Source organism: Ranitomeya imitator, chromosome 2 (assembly GCF_032444005.1).
Source record: "Ranitomeya imitator isolate aRanImi1 chromosome 2, aRanImi1.pri, whole genome shotgun sequence".
Taxonomy (NCBI): Eukaryota; Metazoa; Chordata; class Amphibia; order Anura; family Dendrobatidae; genus Ranitomeya; species Ranitomeya imitator.
Genome location: NC_091283.1, coordinates 245,574,553 through 245,591,812, shown reverse-complemented (window position 1 = coordinate 245,591,812; position 17,260 = coordinate 245,574,553). Strand labels below are relative to the sequence as shown.

General features: G+C 47.5%; 1 protein-coding gene across 1 annotated transcript in view; it reads right to left on the bottom strand.

The window, feature by feature from the left end:
* LOC138662889 (zinc finger protein 665-like) overlaps positions 1-16,025 on the bottom strand; it is a 79,754-nt gene extending 63,729 nt beyond the window's left edge. Inside the window, exons 1-5 of the mRNA XM_069748881.1 lie at positions 15,815-16,025; positions 10,947-11,096; positions 10,638-10,817; positions 10,431-10,554; positions 10,250-10,347 (exon numbers count right to left, since the gene is read on the bottom strand). Of these exons, the coding sequence (XP_069604982.1) occupies positions 10,250-10,347; positions 10,431-10,554; positions 10,638-10,817; positions 10,947-11,024 (480 nt within the window). The 5' untranslated portion in view covers positions 11,025-11,096; positions 15,815-16,025. The remainder of the gene's footprint in view (positions 1-10,249; positions 10,348-10,430; positions 10,555-10,637; positions 10,818-10,946; positions 11,097-15,814) is intronic.
* Positions 16,026-17,260: the final 1,235 nt, after the last annotated feature.

Sequence of the window (17,260 nt, the reverse complement as noted above, 5' to 3'; positions counted from 1 at the left end):
ATTTCTTGTGATCTGTGAAATTTAGTGCATACTTTGGGTAAGTATGAAGGGTCTGTCTTTAGGACAACTCTATCTGGGAATATTGACATAAAGGGAGGATCTATCGATAGTGCCTGTATGTCGCTTACTCTTCTCGCTGATACTAAGGCGACAAGAAGAGCTGTCTTGAGGGAGACATGTTTTATGTGAGCTGAATGTAGTGGCTCAAAAGGATGGTCTGTTAGAGCTTCAAGTACTAAATTAACATCCCAAGGTGGTACGTGGGGAATTTGAACTGTCTCTGACCTCTGGCATGCTGCAACAAACCTGGCTACCCATTTGTTACCTGCAATATCGTGACCATATAAAGCACCAAGCGCAGAAATGTGTACTTTTAAGGTACTGACTGCCAGACCTAAATCGCGCCCTTTTTGAAGAAATTCTAAAACCATAGGGATATGAATTTCGTTTGACAGGGCCGTCGGGTAGAGGTTTAGAAATTTTTTCCACACTCTTATATAGATGGAGGTAGTGGATTTCTTTCTACTTAACAGCAGAGTGTCAATCACTTTGTTAGAAAAACCTCTCATCTTTAGCAGCTGCCTCTCAAATTCCAGGCTGTTAACCGTAGACCCTTCACATGAGGGTGGTTGAAGGGGCCCTGGAAAAGAAGATCCTGATCCTCCGGGAGGATCCATGGGTCTGAGATTGACATGGCTCTCAGCCAGGAAAACCATGGCCTCTTGGGCCAGAACGGAGCTATTAAGATCACGATTGCTCTGTCCTCCCTTATCTTCCTGATTACTGTTGGAAGTAATATCAACGGGGGAAAGGCATATGCTTTCTGAAATACCCATGGAACTTGTAGGGCGTCGAAGATATCTGGACTGTCGGATCGGAACAATGAAGCGAACTTTTTGACTTGCCTGTTGTGCCTTGCTGCAAAAAGGTCTATCTCGGGAGTGCCCCATTTTTTTACTATCATGAAAAAGATACGACTTAGAACCCATTCTACTTGGTGGAGGGTGTGGCGACTGAGGAAATCTGCCTTCGAATTGTCGATTCCTCTCACATGCAGTGCTGATAGGGATAGAAGGTGCTCCTCTGCTATGGCTAGAATGTCGTCGGCTATAGACATGAGAGCTTATGATCTTGTTCCCCCTTGGTGGTTTATATATGCAACTGCTGTCATGTTGTCTGAAAGGATTCTTGTATGCGTTCCGTGTAGCTGCGGAAGGAATTTAGATAAGGCATGATAGATAGCCTTCAGCTCTTTTTTTTATTAGAAGAATCATCCGATTCTTTAAGAGACCACAGACCTTGCACTATTTGATCTCCTAAGTGTGCTCCCCAACCACTAGGACTGGCATCAGTGAAAATAGTTTTTGAAGGTTTAACCACCCAGGGAACCCCACTGGTAAAATGATTCGGATCTAACCACCAGGTGAGAGATTGTAACACGTCTGTTGGTAAAGAAACAAGACTATCTAACCGGCCCTGTAACCTTTCTTCCTCCTGAAGTATTGTATACTGTCATTTTCTACTATGGAATTGGGCCCACGGAACAGCTGGAATACATGATGTGAAGGAACCAAGAAGGGACATACCTTCTCTTAGGGAAATTAGGGGGTTATTAATCACCGATTGTACCTTGTTTATAATTGCTATTTTTTTAGACTCGGGAAGAAAGCACCTTTGATTTATAGAATCTAGAATAAGTCCTAGAAATTTTTGACGAGTTGTGGGGGACAATCTAGACTTTTCCCAGTTTACTAACCACCCTAATTCCTCTAGGGACGAAATTGAATCAAATAAACGTTGATGACATTGAGAAAGGGAGTTCCCCACTATCAAGAGGTCATCTAAATATGGTATTATGAGGGTGTCTTTTAACCTCAAATATGACATTACCTCTGACATTAGTTTTGTGAAAACTCTAGGGGCTATTGATAGTCCAAAGGGCATTGCTGTATATTGGTAATGCCGTATCTGACCTTTCATCTTAACTGCCACCCGTAGATATTGTTGATGCTCAATGAAGATTGGAAGATGGTAATATGCATCTTTAAGGTCAAGATCGGCCATGAAGCAATGGGGAAACAGAAGCTTAATAGTTGACCGAATAGATTCCATTTTAAAAGTTTGGTTCTCTAAGAAGACGTTTAGTCTCCTAAGGTTAATTATTGTTCTAAATGATCCGTCTGGTTACGAAATCAAAAATAAAGGGGAATAAAACCCCCTCCCTTTTTGATGAAAAGGGACTTCCATTAATACTCCTTTGGACAGGAGAGTTATTATTTCCTGCTCTAAGGCCTCTTGTTGTGATTGAGACCTTAAGTAAGTTAATAAAAAATAGAGTCCGGAGGGACTCGGGTAAATTTTAATTTTAGACCCGTAGTTATAAGGCTAGTTGCCCATGGATTAGAAGTTATTGCCAGCCATTGTGTAGAGAAGAAGGACAACCTACCACCAACGGGTAGATCTGTCCTAACGGGGTTTATCCTCAGGTTTGAAAGGGCGTTTTCCGAAAAAAGCTCCTATTTGTTTAAAGTCTTTATTAGCCCAACGGTCCTGGTTTTTATAGTCTTGTCTTCTGTTAAACATGGGCTTTTGGAACGCTCTCCTATAGGATGGAAGATACAGTGGGGCAAAAAAGTATTTAGTCAGTCAGCAATAGTGCAAGTTCCACCATTTAAAAAGATGACAGGCGTCTGTAATTTACATCATAGGTAGACCTCAACTATGGGAGACAAACTGAGAAAAAAAAAAATCCAGAAAATCACATTGTCTGTTTTTTTAACATTTTTTTTGCATATTATGGTGGAAAATAAGTATTTGGTCAGAAACAAACAATCAAGATTTCTGGCTCTCACAGACCTGTAACTTCTTCTTTAAGAGTCTCCTCTTTCCTCCACTCATTACCTGTAGTAATGGCACCTGTTTAAACTTGTTATCAGTATAAAAAGACACCTGTGCACACCCTCAAACAGTCTGACTCCAAACTCCACTATGGTGAAGACCAAAGAGCTGTCAAAGGACACCAGAAACAAAATTGTAGCCCTGCACCAGGCTGGGAAGACTGAATCTGCAATAGCCAACCAGCTTGGAGTGAAGAAATCAACAGTGGGAGCAATAATTAGAAAATGGAAGACATACAACACCACTGAATCTCCCTCGATATGGGGCTCCTCGCAAAATCCCACCCCGTGGGGTCAGAATGATCGCAAGAACGGTGAGCAAAAATCCCAGAACCACGCGGGGTGACCTAGTGAATGAACTGCAGAGAGCTGGGACCAATGTAACAAGGCCTACCATAAGTAACACACTGCGCCACCATGGACTCAGATCCTGCAGTGCCAGACGTGTCCCACTGCTTAAGCCAGTACATGTCCGGACCCGTCTGAAGTTTGCTAGAGAGCATTTGGATGATCCAGAGGAGTTTTGGGAGAATGTCCTATGGTCTGATGAAACCAAACTGGAACTGTTTGGTAGAAACACAACTTGTCGTGTTTGGAGGAAAAAGAATACTGAGTTGCATCCATCAAACACCATACCTACTGTAAAGCATGGTGGTGGAAACATCATGCTTTGGGGCTGTTTCTCTGCAAAGGGGCCAGGACGACTGATCCGGGTACATGAAAGAATGAATGGGGCCATGTATCGTGAGATTTTGAGTGCAAACCTCCTTCCATCAGCAAGGGCATTGAAGATGAAACGTGGCTGGGTCTTTCAACATGACAATGATCCAAAGCACACCGCCAGGGCAACGATGGAGTGGCTTCGTAAGAAGCATTTCAAGGTCCTGGAGTGGCCTAGCCAGTCTCCAGATTTCAACCCTATAGAAAACCTTTGGAGGGAGTTGAAAGTCCGTGTTGCCAAGCCAAAAACATCACTGCTCTAGAGGAGATCTGCATGGAGGAATGGGCCAACATACCAACAACAGTGTGTGGCAACCTTGTGAAGACTTACAGAAAACGTTTGACCTCTGTCATTGCCAACAAAGGATATATTACAAAGTATTGAGATGAAATTTTGTTTCTGACCAAATACTTATTTTCCACCATAATATGCAAATAAAATGTTAAAAAAAACAGACAATGTGATTTTCTGGATCTTTTTTTTCTCAGTTTGTCTCCCATAGTTGAGGTCTACCTATGATGTAAATTACAGACGCCTCTCATCTTTTTAAGTGGTGGAACTTGCACTATTGCTGACTGACTAAATACTTTTTTGCCCCACTGTAAGTGTTATTGGGGAACCCCTTCTTCCTCTCACCCGCTTTGGTAAGAATTTCATCCAACCTAGTAGCAAATAGGTACTCACCCTGGCATGGCAGACCACATAACTTAGACTTCGTTTGGGGATCTCCTTTCCACCCCTTTAGCCACAAGGCGCGGCGAGCCGCGTTGGTCAGACCTGCCGATTCGGCTGCTAATCGTATAGAATCAGCTGAAGAATCCGCTAAAAAGGCAGAAGCTCCTCTAATCAATGGTATGGAAGACATGAGTTTATTCCGGGAAAGGCCACCTTTCAATCCTTCTTCTAAATCATTCAACTAGACTAGCATGGACCTAGCAGTGCATGTAGCCGAAATAGCCGGTCTGAAAGCTCCTGTACAGGACTCCCATGCTCTTTTTTAGAAGGGAATCAGCTTTCCGGTCAAGCGGGTCTTGTAAAGATCCCGAATCTTCTACAGGCAGTAAAGATTTCCTAGAAGTGGATGCCACTGCCGCATCTACCTTCGGGGCTTTTGACCATTTGGAGAAATCCTCGTCATTAAAGGGATAGCGTCTTTTTGACGAAGATGGCAACCCTCTTTGTCCCTGGCTTTCCCACTCTTTTTTGACGAAATCCTTTATTGCTGGAATAACAAGAAAAGAAGGTCTTTTTCTTTCAGACAGGCCAGCAAACATCACGTCCTGTGGCATTTTAAGGGTTTTTGCATCTTCAATACCCATGGTGTTACATACTGATTTGACTAAATTGTCAATACTGTCTGTAGGAAAGCATGTATCCTGCTCACCCTCTGAGGATATAAACTCTTGGGAACCGTCTGAATCTTTATCCTCAACATCAGAAGATTGTTCAGACCTAGGAGAATTATATCTTTTCCTATTCTCAGAAATTTTATCCGAGCTTCGAAAGGCTCGTAATTCTTCTGTAATCATACTTCTTATATCTTCCGACCTTACTGAAGACTCCTCACGTAAGGTGGATTCGATGCATGACTGGCACAGCTTCTTTAAATAAGTATCCGGGAGTGGCTGAGAGCATAAAGCACATTGCTTATGTTTGGATTTCCCTGTTCTTTTTGCCTAGGGAATTAGATAAAGAGGGAAGTATAATCAGCCTAATAGGGTAGACAGACACTCACCCCAGTGAAGCTGTTGTCACAATACCGGCTGAAGAGGAGGAGACGGAGGCACAGATGGAAGAGCCGACCGGTCCGACCTCTTTTCCCTGGCACTCTTAGAAGAAGACCTGCGGCTGCTGCTTGTCCGGCTACCAGGTGTTATAGCGGTGACTTCGGATGAAGGCAACGCTGTGTCCTGGGGAGATGCCATGATGGACGCCGGGTATCAGCGCCGACGTCCTTTTGTAATGGGGCCGCCATCTTCTTCCTGCTGCACTTGGAAGTGACCACTACATCCGGGTTGCGGCTCTGCTGTACGCGCCTGTGCCTCCATCCAGCGTTCGCGCAGGCGCCGTCCTCCTCCTGTATCACCCCGGAAGTTGTGGTAATACTTCCGGGGGACAAATACCGGGCCACACGCTGCCTGTATGCCACAGAGGATGGCGTCACAGGTTCTCTTACCCCAGCGATCTGTTCCCTGCAGGTCGGCTGAATGGACATCCGTGAGCCAGGCGACTCCCCGACTCTGGCCTCACGGTACCTGCCAGCAGAGGGGGGAAGCTGTCACAGGACCCCCGACACTGTTTCCAGCTCTGGAGCCCTTGCCGTCCCTATACAGGTAAACTGCGCAAGCGGCATCCAGGCTGGGCATCCTCTTCTCTCCAGGTGTCTCCCGTAGGAAAAGGAAACCAACTGTGGGAGCGAGGGGGACCGCCCCTTTTATTCTCTCCATAGGGTTTCCTGTTCCTAGGGGCGGATCCCCTCTCTCAAGTGGGTGCTGTCGTGGCGAAGAGAAAAACCAGCTAGGTAACTTACATAAATGCCAAACTGTATCTCACTTATACCCACCTCACCAAAGTAACGAACCAACTGGCCATGGGATCACCTCCTATCCAGGGAACTACACCTGTTTTGAAAGGAAAGGTCCCGGACGACAGGTAAATAACCTACCATCTGAATACTGTAATGACCAGATAATCCCGGTCCAGGAGGGCAGTCTATACAATGACTCTTTGTTGGTAGGTCAAATCTACCAATTGCCTGATTTATATTGGCTATGTGGGGACATGAAAATCAGGCCTAAACTTAATATCCCTTGGAAAGGACAGTGTGCTATGATAAAAGCCCTTATGCCCTTTTATATCTTTGATCTACCTAATTTTTTTTCTAAGCCTCCCAATAGCCACAATATTATAGGCATTATCAACAATCATATCAATGCTATTACTGTATATGCATTATGTAAAAATGGAGGGCAGGTCAGTGAGGGATCAGTGACCTGTCACAAGCCAATAAGATGAATATGTAATCCAAGCACCACATAAAGCCACAGCCCGGCCCTCAGAGCACCAATAAAGCCCCGCCCACAGCCCTGCCCCAGAGCACCACAAAGCCCCGCCCACAGCACCACCCTAGAGCAGAGGTGTCAAACTGCATTCCTCGAGGGCCGCCAACAGGTCATGTTTTCAGGATTTCCTTAGCATTCCACAAGGTGCTGGAGTCATTCTGTGCAGGTGATTAAATGACCTAGAGCACCACAAAGCCCCGCCCACATCACCACCCTAGAGCACCACAAAGCCCCGCCCACAGCACCACCCCAGAGCACCACAAAGCCCCGCCCACAGCGCCACCCCAGAGCACCACAAAGCCCCGCCCACAGCACCACATAAAGCCCCGCCCCAGAGCATGAGAATCTCATTAACTGAAAACTACAAATACAGATTACACAACAGTAAACCAGAGTTGCATTCATTTATGGTGGCCCATTGGAGCTACTATGAGTCCCGACCAGAAGATTAGAGAAAATAATATTGCTCCCCATTTCAGGAGAGATTGTGCAGTAATCTGAATTTCTTAGGATCAAAAACAATGTAATTTATGAGGTGGAGTGAATCCATGAAACCAGGGCTGGAGCCAACACAGCTCCTGCAGTCGGGAATAAATGTATATTACAGCCATCAGCCACGCACAGCTCAGAGATATATCATGGCACCGGTATGATGTGTTTATGTAGATTATCACAATCCTCCTGGAAGTTAGTCGGTTTTAATACAAATTGAAAAGTCAGGATAAAGGGAAACACTGTTATTGTACAGAAATTCACACTTGGCCTCACTGCACATTTATTGTTGTTCATCATAAAAGTGAAGTTTGGCCAGAAAGACTGGACCTGGTCTTGTAGGGACCATATGATCACATTCAGCAGCACAGAAGGGAGAGAAGGGAGATTCATCCCATAAGATCTCAGGGTTCTAGGAAGCCAACAGAATCATTACCCTCCGCTTTCTCTTACAGGCCCATCAGAATATTTTTCTTCAAGTAATTTTCTATCTTGTCAGCACATTCTACGTACGCTGTCATTTGGCTTTATAGTTTACAGATCTGGGCAGGTAACAGCGTCTCCTAAACCCAGGTGGTAGATGGATCTACCAGGTTGTAAGATCTATAGAAAAGGGCTTTCAATGCCCAAAGTCATTTGAACAGTTTTGGGTGGAGAAGAATGTTGTGGTCTAGAGGCAAAATGGTGATCATGGTAATACGGCCGGACTACACCACCTATAAAGCAGCCACAGCCGGTGACTGAGAAGAATCTGTGACCTCTCTGCATTTATTGGTTACTACTCACCTGGGTAGTCATATGTGGGAATCTCCTCTTTACACCTGTAACATCCCTGCCGGCATCACTGCATGGCCTTCCATTCCCCACCTGCCTGTTACATCTACTCACACACCCAGTGCCATGCTGTGAGATCTGTCTGCTGCTGGTTCCATGCCATGTGCTTCATGGCGGCCTGCTCTGTGTACACTTCCTGGCTGTGTGCATAGAGGGGCGGCACCAGCCACTCCGGATTCTTATTGAGACTGTGTGCACCTCCCTAAGGTGCTTCTGGCCAATAGCCTTGAGGCCTCTGATACTTAAGGCATCCTCACCCATTGGAGGATGCCTGAGCAAACTATTCCCCTCAGTTAGCATTTGCTACTGAGCTGCCAGGTCGTGTGTTTCCTGTCTCAGAGGGCTGCACTATTGCAGGCCTTCATCTGTGTTCTGTTTGTGTATCCGTGTCCGTTCCTGTCTGTACTCTGGTCTATGTCCGTCCCTGCTCCTTCTTTGTCATTAGTCATTTCCCACTCTGCTGTGTGTACCTCTGCCTTATCTTTCTGCTCTGTTCGCCACTGTCTGTGGCTCTTCTTCTCTCTGCTCAGTTCTACCACAACCTGTGGTTCTGTGTCTCTCAGCTCTGCTCTCTGACCTTGCTCGGCACTCTGTGGCTTTGCTCTGCGGCTCCGCTGCTTGCGGTTCTACGTCTTTAGCTCTTGGCTCCGCCTCCAGCGTCTCCGCTCTTGGCTCCGCCTCCAGCGTCTCCGCTCTTGGCTCCGCCTCCAGCGTCTCCGCTCTTGGCTCCGCCTCCAGCGTCTCCGCTCTTGGCTCCGCCTCCAGCGTCTCCGCTCTTGGCTCCGCCTCCAGCGTCTCCGCTCTTGGCTCCGCCTCCAGCGTCTCCGCTCTTGGCTCCGCCTCCAGCGTCTCCGCTCTTGGCTCCGCCTCCAGCGTCTCCGCTCTTGGCTCCGCCTCCAGCGTCTCCGCTCTTGGCTCCGCCTCCAGCGTCTCCGCTCTTGGCTCCGCCTCCAGCGTCTCCGCTCTTGGCTCCGCCTCCAGCGTCTCCGCTCTTGGCTCCGCCTCCAGCGTCTCCGCTCTTGGCTCCGCCTCCAGCGTCTCTGCTCTTGGCTCCGCCTCCAGCGTCTCTGCTCTTGGCTCCGCCTCCAGCGTCTCTGCTCTTGGCTCCGCCTCCAGCGTCTCTGCTCTTGGCTCCGCCTCCAGCGTCTCTGCTCTTGGCTCCGCCTCCAGCGTCTCTGCTCTTGGCTCCGCCTCCAGCGTCTCTGCTCTTGGCTCCGCCTCCAGCGTCTCTGCTCTTGGCTCCGCCTCCAGCGTCTCTGCTCTTGGCTCCGCCTCCAGCGTCTCTGCTCTTGGCTCCGCCTCCAGCATCTCTGCTCTTGGCTCCGCCTCCTGCGGCTCCGTCCTTGGCTCTGCCTTCTCCACTCTCTGCTCTGCCTTCTCTACTCTGCCTTCTCCTTCTCTGCTCATAGCTCTGCCTTCTCCTTCTCTTCTCTTAGCTCCGCCTTCTACTCGTACTCAGCCTCCTGCGATTCAGCTTTGCTTCCACTCTTGCTCTATCTTTATTCTGCAACTTTCCATACAGGTCTCTACCTGTTGCTTTATATTCTCCAGTCTGAACAGGTTCTTACCTGTTTCCACACATCCATCTGAATCCCAGTTCCTACCAGAGTATCAGTCCGGTCTGCCAGTGCCAGCCGTGCCCGCCTGTCTGCCTGAGTGCCAGCCGTGCCTGTCTGCCTGCCTGTATCTTCGTCAAGCCAGTCCGCCCGTCAGGGCCTCTGCCATACCCGTCTGTCAGCCAGTGTCACAGCCGTGCCTGCCTGCCCGTGTCTTGTCCCTGGTGGGATGAGCATCCACAGTCCGACTCCACCCTGGAGTGGTACCTGGTAGCTTCCTATTGCACAAGTCTGACCTCACCATCAGAGGCTCCAGCGAACACCTAGGAAGCTACTTAGTTACGCCCCTTCCAGGGAAGTTCGGTCTGTGGTCCAGTGGGGCCACACCCCCAGGCGCCCGAGCCAACCAGTCTAGGTGCGAGCGTTACAACACCACTCATCCCCCCTCACATATGTCTCTGTAGTATTAATATGGGTCAGATCTTCACTCTGAAACAAATATTGTAGAAGTCACTGACAGATGGAGAAGTCACATCTATGATCAGCTCTAATCCTGCCATCTCCACCGTTCTCATTACACAGGTATAAAACCTATAATACTGGTGATTAAAACAAGACTGAGCACAAGACCTTCACCAGCATCTACACATCATAGGGGAGATCTCCTGACACCACCTCTCCATCTACCTGATGATCCTGAGGAGCATTGGGATCTTCTTGGTTAAAGTCTTGTGGAAGAAGAAGACGGGGACATCTCTCTGGTGTTGTCCTTTTACTGGATAGATCTGGAGGAAACACATACAGGGACTGAATTCATTCTTTACATACAGATAATTATAGGCCGTGTGTATTTAGCCCTGTCTATTACCTGGTGATGTGAGGAGCTGGGGAACCTCCATTATGACGTTCTCGTACAGATCTCTGTGTCCTTCTAAATACTCCCACTCCTCCATGGAGAAATAGACAGCGACATCCTGACACCTTATAGGAACCTGACACATACAATGATACCGTCATCCCCCCGATCTCTTCATAGTGTTACTGTACAATGTCCCAGCATTCCCAGCAGTGTCACCTCTCCAGTCAGCAGCTCAATCATCTTGTAGATGAGTTCTAGGATCTTCTGGTCATTGATGTCCTCATGGATCAGGAGGTGAGGTGAAGGCCCCGTGATTGGGCTCAGCGGTCTTCCCCATCCCTCAGACACAGGGTCCTGACAGCGATCACTAGAGGTCTTCTTCACCACCGTGTAATCCTGGTAACGGAGAGACACATTAATAAATCTCACTACAGACATTTCCAGAGTCCTCACCTCTCTAGTTCTGTCCATCTGTTATTGCCATAGATAAGAATGATGTAATGAGAAGACATCAGAATCTCTCACCTCTCCAGTAAGCCGGAAGAGGATCTCTAGGGTGAGGTGTAATATCCTCTCCGCCATCTTGTCTCTGTCCACATCCATCTTTGATGGGTAAATCAGGAAAATTTTCTTTTGTAGAAGATCTTCACTGAGAGGATCCGATATTGTAGAAACCTGAATGAGAAGATGAGCCGATGTAACATCGTAAGAATCCTGTGTAATATATGGGGGCACACAGGAGCCAGAAGTAATATATGGGGGTACACAGGGGTCAGTAGTAATATATGGGGTCACACAGGGGTCAGTAGTAATATATGGGGGTACACAGGGGTCAGTAGTAATATATGGGGTCACACAGGGGTCAGTAGTAATATATGGGGGCACACAGGGGCCAGTAGTAATATATGGGGGCACACAGGGGCCAGTAGTAATATACGGGGGCACACAGGGGCCAGTAGTAATATACGGGGGCACACAGGGGCCAGTAGTAATATACGGGGGCCAGTAGTAATATATGGGGGCACACGGGGGCCAGTAGTAATATATGGGGGCACACGGGGGCCAGTAGTAATATATGGGGGCACACGGGGGACACTAATACTAGTTAGGGCCACATAGAAGGACTTATGGCCCCTGTAGGTTAACCCCTTCCCGACCTTTGATGCACTGCATGCGTCATGAAAACCTGTGCCAATCCGACCTGTGACGCAGCATATGAGTCATGGTCGGATCGCGCTCCTGCAGGCCGGGTGAAAGGGTTAATTGTAATTTCACCCAACCTGCAGGGACAGGGGGAGTTGTACTTGAGTCCAGGGGAGAGGATTCGCCCCTCCTCCCCCCATGGCTACGATCGCTCTGATTGGCTGTTGAAAGTGTCGTTTCACTTTCAATCAGAGCGATAGTAATATTTCACCAATGAAAATTGGTGAAATATTACAATCCAGCCATGGCCGATGCTGCAATAGCATCAGCCATGGCTGGAGACCGCGATCTGCCCCCCACCGCCACCAATCTCCTCCCCTCCGTCCGGTCATAAACTGTCCTCCGCTCCCCTCCGTCCTCCTGTCCGCTCCCTCCCCCCCGCTGTCCGACCCCCCTCCCCCCCATCATACTTACCTACCTCCTGTGTCCCTCCCGGTGTCCGTCCGTCTGTTCCATGGGCGCCGCCATCTTGCAAAATGGCGGACGCATACGCAGTGCGCCCGCCGAATCTGCCGGGCGGCAGATTCGTTACAAGTACATTTTTATCGCTGTGATAGGTTCTATCACAGCGATCAAAATAAAAACAATAATAAATAACCCCCCCCCCCCCCCTTCATCACCCCCATAGGTAGGGACAAAAATAAAATAAAGAAAATATTTTTTTTTCCCACTAGGGTTAGGGTGAGGGCTAGGGTTAGGGCTAGAATTAGGCTATGTGCACGTGGTGCGGATTTGGCTGCGGATCCGCAGCGGATTCGCCGCTGCGGATTCGTAGCAGTTTTCCATCAGGTTTATAGTACCACGTAAACCTATGGAAAACCAAATCCGCTGTGCCCATGGTGCGGAAAATACCGCGCGGAAACGCTGTTGTATTTTCCGCAGCATGCCAATTCTTTGTGCGGATTCCGCATCGTTTTACACCTGTTCCTCAATAGGAATCAGCAAGTGAAATCCGCACAAAAAACACTGGAAATCCGCTGGAAATCCGCAGGTAAAACGCAGTGCCTTTTAACTGCGGATTTTTCAAAAATGGTGCGGAAAAATCTCACACAAATCCGCAACGTGGGCACATAGCCTTAGGCTGGGTGCACATTGCGTTAGTGGGTGTCTGCTAACGGAATCCATTACATGGCGCAATTAACGCTATGTAACGGATCCGTTAGAGCACCCATTGACCGCAATGTACTAACACATTACTAACGTATGCCTTTTTTGGCATGCGTCAGCGATGTCCCGTTATTTTCAGACGGACCTCGAACGCTGCTTGCAGCGTTCAGGGTCCGTTCTTCGCTAGCGCAGATCGGGCATCTGTGCTAGCGGGATCACAAAACGCAATCCCTTTTTGGACATTGCGTTAGCGCATTCCGTTAGCGTATGCGCTGAACGGATTGCTCTAACGCAATGTGAACCTAGCCTTAGGGTTAGGGTTGGAATTAGGGCTAGGGTTGGAAATAGGGTTAATATTAGACTGTGGTTAGGGTTATGGTTGGGATTAGGGTTAGGATTAGGGTTAGGATTAGGGTCGGGGTTAGGGTTGGAATTAGGGTTAGGGGTGTGTTGGGGTTAGGGTTGTGATTAGGGTTATGGCTAGAGTTGGGATTAGGGTTAGGGGTGTGTTGGGGTTAGTGTTGGAGGTAGAATTGAGGGGTTTCCACTGTTTAGGCACCTCAGGGGTCTCCAAACGCAACATGGCGCCACCATTGATTCCAGCCAATCTCGTATTCAAAAAGTCAAATGGTGCTCCCTCCCTTCCGAGCCCTGACGTGCGCCCAAACAGTGGTTTACCCCCACATATGGGGTACCAGCGTACTCAGGACACACTGGGCAACAATTATTGGGGTCCAATTTCTCCTGTTACCCTTGTGAAAATAAAAAATTGCTTGCGAAAACATAATTTTTGAGGAAAGAAAAATGATTTTTTATTTTCACAGCTCTGCGTTGTAAACTTCTGTGAAGCACTTGAGGGTTCAAAGTGCTCCCCACACATCTAGATAAGTTCCCTGGGGGGTCTAGTTTCCAAAATGGGGTCACTTGTGGGAGGTTTCTACTGTTTAGGCACATCAGGGGCTCTGCAAACGTAACATGATGCCCGCAGACCATTCCATCAAAGTCTGCATTTCAAAAGTCACTACTTCCCTTCCGAGCCCCATCGTGTGCCCAAACAGTGGTTTACCCCCACATATAGAGTATCAGCGTACTCAGGACAAACTGGCCAACAACTTTTGGGGTCCAATTTCTCCTGTTACTCTTGTGAAAATAAAAAATTGCGGGCTAAAAAATAATTTTTGAGGAAAGAAAAATGATTTTTTATTTTCACGGCTCTGCGTTATAAACTTCTGTGAAGCACTTGGGGGTTTAAAGTGCTCACCGCACATTAGATTAGTTCCATGGGAGGTCTAGTTTCCAAAATGGGGTCACATGTGGGGGAGCTCCAATGTTTAGGCACACAGGGGCTCTCCAAACGCAACATGGTGTCCGCTAACGATTGGAGCCAATTTTTCATTGAAAAAGTCAAATGGCGCTCCTGCCCTTCCGAACCCTGCTGTGCGCCCAAACAGTGGTTCCCCCCCACATATTGGGCATCGACTCAGGACAAATTGTACAATAACTTTTGGGGTCCAGTTTCCCTTTTTACCTTTTGGAAAATAAAAAAATTGTTGCTAAAACATCATTTTTGTGACTAAAATTTAAATGTTCCATGTTTTCCTTCCATGATGCTTCTGCTGCTGTGAAGCACCTGAAGGGTTAATAAACTTCTTGAATGTGGTTTTGTGCACCTTGAGGGGGTGCAGTTTTTAGAATGGTGTCACTTTGGGGTATTTTCAGCCATACAGACCCCTCAAACTGACTTCAAATGTGAGGTGGTCCCTAAAAAAAATGGTTTTGTAAATTTTGTTGTAAAAATGAGAAATCGCTGGTCAAATTTTAACCCTTACAACTTCCTAGCAAAAAAAAAAAAAATTTTGTTTCCAAAATTGTGCTGATGTAAAGTAGACGTGTGGGAAATGTTATTTATTAACTATTTTGTGTCACATAACTCTCTGGTTTAACAATAAAAATTCAAAATGTGAAAATTGAGACATTTTCAAAATTTTTGCCAAATTTCCATTTTTTTTTTTCACAAATAAACGCAAAAATTACACTGGGGAACACAATTTTTTAAGAGTTTAGGTCAGACAACTGTTCTTAATTAATTTTTGGATGCTGAATCCAGAAACGATCTCAGTTTTTCTCTATCACATCAAGTTTTTGAACTATAGGTTTTTTGTCTTCTCAAAACTATGTAAACCACTGTACCTGAAAAGTGTTTGTTTGTTTTTTTTATATAGTACAAATATGAACAAAAAAATGAAATATATAAGAAAGGCATGACAAAGTTGTGACTACTCTTACAAGTTGCCACGTAGCTCTATATGAGTGGAATTGTAATCAGGTAACACGTCTTATCACAGATATCAGTGCAATTGTGCTTCTCTGGCAGGTAAGTTGTGGAGGAAAAACTTGACGTGCTAGAAAAAAACTGACTACATTTTTGGAATCAGCATGCCAATTTTAGTATAAATCAGCTCAAAAACCGAACTCAACAGAAACATTTTTTTTCAAATTGTTCCCCTGTGTTATCGACCTAAATTTACCACTAACATGAAGCCCAATACGTCACGAAAAAAACAATCTCAGAACCGCTAGGATCCGTTGAAGCGTTCCCGAGTTATTACCTCATAAAGGGTCACTGGTCAGAATTGTAAGAAACGGCCAGGTCATTCAGGTCAAAATAGGCTGGGTCATGAAGGGGTTAATAGGGGAATATCACCATGTGGGGAAGAAGGGAGAATTCTTACAGCGGCCGGTACACAGGGGAGGAAAACGCACTCACTGCACAGACACAGCCAGGACCCCAGGTGTGAATAGCGCTATAGTGAGGGGGCGGAGTATGGAGGCGGTATAGGAGGAGGAATCCCCCACAAGGAGGAAGACGAGGACTGCGCAGACTCCACCTGCAGAGCCGCACACCGGGAATCCACGGGGATAAGAAGCTTCTAGACTCTGCAGTAAATACTAAACTACTATGCGGCTCCTCCCGGTGTGACGTCATTTCCAGGGCGTGTCACACAGGGGGCGTGCCCTGACTCAGTACAGACAGAGAAGCCGCCATTACACGGGCAGACAGCGGCCATACAGTCCAGGCTCACCTGGGAGAACACAGATCCCTGCCGCGTCCTGACCGCACTGTGCGGCTCCAGCTCCCGCCAGCCAGTGTGCTGCCTCCTACTGCGCAGCCGCCCGGAGAGCCGCCCCCTGCCGTCACGTGGCGCTCGCAGAGTCACGGTACTACATTTCCCGGCGTTCCCTGCGTGTCGCTTCCGGAGTGACGCTCGGGTTGACAAGTGCGGGTAGCGAGTATTGAATTCGCAGGTTGAATGTGTTGTGGGCGAGTCAGGGGAGTGGCAGTCTCTGTGAGCTGCAGCGCTGATTGGTTCATCAGGGTCTTTGTGAGCTGCAGCGCTGATTGGTTCATCAGGGCATGGAAGGCGGTGGATTTAGGAGCGCGCTCTGTTCCTGAGACGACAGGCTTGCAATATGGAAGGAGCACTTTCAGGAGCGCGCATTTGTGCCGAAGCGCATTCAGGAGCGCGCATTTATGCCTTTCGGCGCGCGTTTCGAATGTGAGGAAGCGCGCATTCAGGATCGGAGGATCCCTAGTCTGCCTGTAGTAATCTGTTGCGTTTATTCCCAGCGGATCCGTATTCTGCCTGTAGTAATCTGTTGCGTTTATTCCCAGCGGATCCGTATTCTGCCTGTAGTAATCTGTTGCGTTTATTCCCAGCGGATCCGTATTCTGCCTGTAGTAATCTGTTGCGTTTATTCCCAGCGGATCCGTATTCTGCCTGTAGTAATCTGTTGCGTTTATTCCCAGCGGATCCGTATTCTGCCTGTAATAATCTGTTGCGTTTATTACCAGCGGATCCGTATTCTGCCTGTAGTAATCTGTTGCCTTTATTCCCAGCGGATCCGTATTCTGCCTGTAATAATCTGTTGCGTTTATTCCCAGCGGATCCGTATTCTGCCTGTAGTAATCTGTTGCGTTTATTCCCAGCGGATCCGTATTCTGCCTGTAGTAATCTCTTGCGTTTATTCCCAGCGGATCCGTATTCTCCCTGTAGTAATCTGTTGCGTTTATTCCCAGCGGATCCGTATTCTGCCTGTAGTAAGCTGTTGCGTTTATTCCCAGCGGATCCGTATTCTGCCTGTAGTGAGCTGTTGCGTTTATTCCCAGCGGATCCGTATTCTGCTTGTAGTAATCTGTTGCCTTTATTCCCAGCGGATCCGTATTCTGCTTGTAGTAATCTGTTGCCTTTATTCCCAGAGGATCCGTATTCTGCCTGTAGTAAGCTGTTGCGTTTATTCCCAGCGGATCCGTATTCTGCCTGTAGTGAGCTGTTGTGTTTATTCCCAGCGGATCCGTATTCTGCTTGTAGTAATCTGTTGCGTTTATTCCCAGCGGATCCGTATTCTGCCTGTAGTAATCTGTTGCGTTTATTCCCAGCGGATCCGTATTCTGCTTGTAGTAATCTGTTGACTTTATTCCCAGCGGATCCGTATTCTGCCTGTAATAATTTGTTGCCTTTATTCCCAGC